The sequence below is a fragment of the Octopus bimaculoides genome, chromosome 13 (genome assembly GCF_001194135.2).
Source record: "Octopus bimaculoides isolate UCB-OBI-ISO-001 chromosome 13, ASM119413v2, whole genome shotgun sequence".
Lineage (NCBI taxonomy): Eukaryota > Metazoa > Mollusca > Cephalopoda > Octopoda > Octopodidae > Octopus > Octopus bimaculoides.
The window spans coordinates 61,451,499-61,453,903 of NC_068993.1; the positions used below are offsets into that span (position 1 = coordinate 61,451,499).

Below are 2,405 nucleotides of genomic sequence, written 5' to 3' on the forward strand. Positions count from 1 at the left end.
TCTCTCTCTCTCTCTCTCTCTCTCTCTCTCTCTCTCTCTCTCTCTCTCTCTCTCTCTCTCTCTCTCTCTCTCTCTCTCTCTCTCTCTCTCTCTCTGATATTCGTACTTGCTTACTCTTTCACTCTCTGTGTTACTTTTCTCTTGCAGAAATACATGATTCCACTGAAAACCCAGAAGAACTTGGATGAGAATACAGTTGCCACTATATTTCACATGGTTCCAGAGATTCTTACACACCACACCATCTATTTAGACTTTCTCAATAATGTTTGGGAGAACTGGGACTCCAAGTCAAGCACACTCGGTGATATAATCATCTGCTTTGTAAGTAGTTCTCATCATTCAGTTGATGAAAGCTTTCTCAGCTTTTACAATTAATTCTTTAGTTTATTGGGATGTGTGTGTGTGTGTGTGTGTATGAACGAGTGAGAGAGAGAGAGAGAGAGAGAGAGAGAGAGAGAAACATATACACCAGTGTTTATTCTTGTGTGTATATGCTGACCTATGTTATATATACATGTGAATGTATAACACAGGGTGGCCCAAAAGTAGGTTTACAGTTATTCAATTCTCTCTTTCACTTTCATATATTAAGAGTTTAGATTAAACTGTTGTTCAGCAAGATGGAGCAACTCCACATTATATGTTGGCAGTAAGAGACTACCTTAACCAAGTCTTTCCACAGCGTTGGCTTGGAAGACGGGGCAGCATGACCTAACACCAATGGTGTTAGGTCAGGTGAATGTGGACGTTCACCATTGGATTTCTTTTGTTGGGGGTGTTGTAAAGAACAAGGTTTATGAGAAGAATCCCTAAACAGTAAATGAATTAAAAGATTACATTTCTGACGCATTCACTGAAATTGATGGAGATTGGAATTTGTGCCGGACTGTCATTTAGAGTGTTCTGAAGAGGTTTGAAGAATGTTGCAATGTTGAAGGAGGACATTTTGAAGGAGGACATTTTGAACATCTGAGAGATTAAACATTATCTGTTTAAGAGGTGCATAAACAATATGGCTGTAAGATAGAAATTTAAATGTAATAAAATGTTTTAAAAGAAATTTGAAGTGCCTACATGATAACTTTAACCCTACTTTTGGGCTGCCCTGTATATACTTTCATCAGTCAACATTGCCCTCATGTAAGGGGGTGAGCCAGCAGATCTATTAGCATACTGGACAAAATGCTTAGCGGCATTTCGTCTGTTATCAGTTCAAATTCTACCAGAATCCTTTTGGGGTTGATAGAATAAATACCAGTTGAACACTGGGATCAATGCTATCAATTTAGCCCCTTTTAAAATTGGTGGCCTTGTGCCAAATGTGAAACCAATATCGCTTGCGCGCACGTGTGTGTGTGTGTGTGTTTCTACATATAATATTTTGTCCTGTTTATATGTGTGTATAAATCCTTGATGATTTGTGCATTCATTTCCACTTAACATGTTTGTGTTTCTGTAGGTATACATGAATGTGTGCACGTGAGTACACACACAGTGCATGCTTGCTTTTTTTTGAGAATCAGAGTAACAACAAAGTGAAGCCTTAGTTTCAGATGAATGGATATATATACATATATATATATATATATATATGATAAATATTGAAGAATGGAGTTAGTAAATCATTTTAATACATTATTTACAATTGTTTCATCATTATCCAACAAATCAGTATATCATCATCGCTGTTTAATGTTCGCTTTCACACGAGTCAGATGGAATTTGTCAAGGTAGATTTTCTCTAGTCAGATGCCCTTCCTGTCACCAACCCTCACCTGTTTCCAAGCACATTAATATTTTCCCTTGGCCAGACATGTTTCTTTACAGAAGGCTGGAATGAACATCACTTGTATGGCGGGGATACTTGTTTAAAATTATGATGTCAAAATACCCCCCCCCCACACACACACACACAATAGATAATTATTATTGGATTATAGGCTTTTCCCTTTACTTGTTCTTTTCAGTCATGCAAGTTACATGGCAACCCCACTAGTGTTGGTGCCATGAAAAGACAAAAGCACCCAGTACATATTGTGAAGTTTTTGGTGTTGGGAAGGGTATCCAGCTGCTGAAACCCTTCCACAGCAGACGTAGAGTACGATGCATCGCTGTGGCTCACCAGACCCTGTCAAACCGATCGACCCACGTTGGCATGGAAAATGGATGCTAAATGGATTCTTTTATTCTTTTACTTGTTTCAGTCATTTGACTGCGGCCATCCTGGAGCACTACCTTTAGTCGAACAAAGTGACTCCAGGACTTATTCTTTGTAAGCCTAGTACTTATTCTATCGGTCTCATTTGCCGAACTGCTAAGTTACGGGGACGTAAACACACCAAAATCAGTAGTCAAGCAATAGAGGTGGGGACAAACACAGACACACAAACATATATATATAT

The 2,405-nt window shown here is 38.6% G+C and overlaps 1 protein-coding gene across 1 annotated transcript in view; it reads left to right on the forward strand.

The window, feature by feature from the left end:
- LOC106884297 (rho guanine nucleotide exchange factor 17) overlaps positions 1-2,405 on the forward strand; it is a 146,399-nt gene that overhangs the window by 106,375 nt on the left and 37,619 nt on the right. Inside the window, exon 4 of the mRNA XM_014935601.2 lies at positions 148-324. Coding sequence (XP_014791087.1) covers positions 148-324 — 177 coding nt within the window. The remainder of the gene's footprint in view (positions 1-147; positions 325-2,405) is intronic.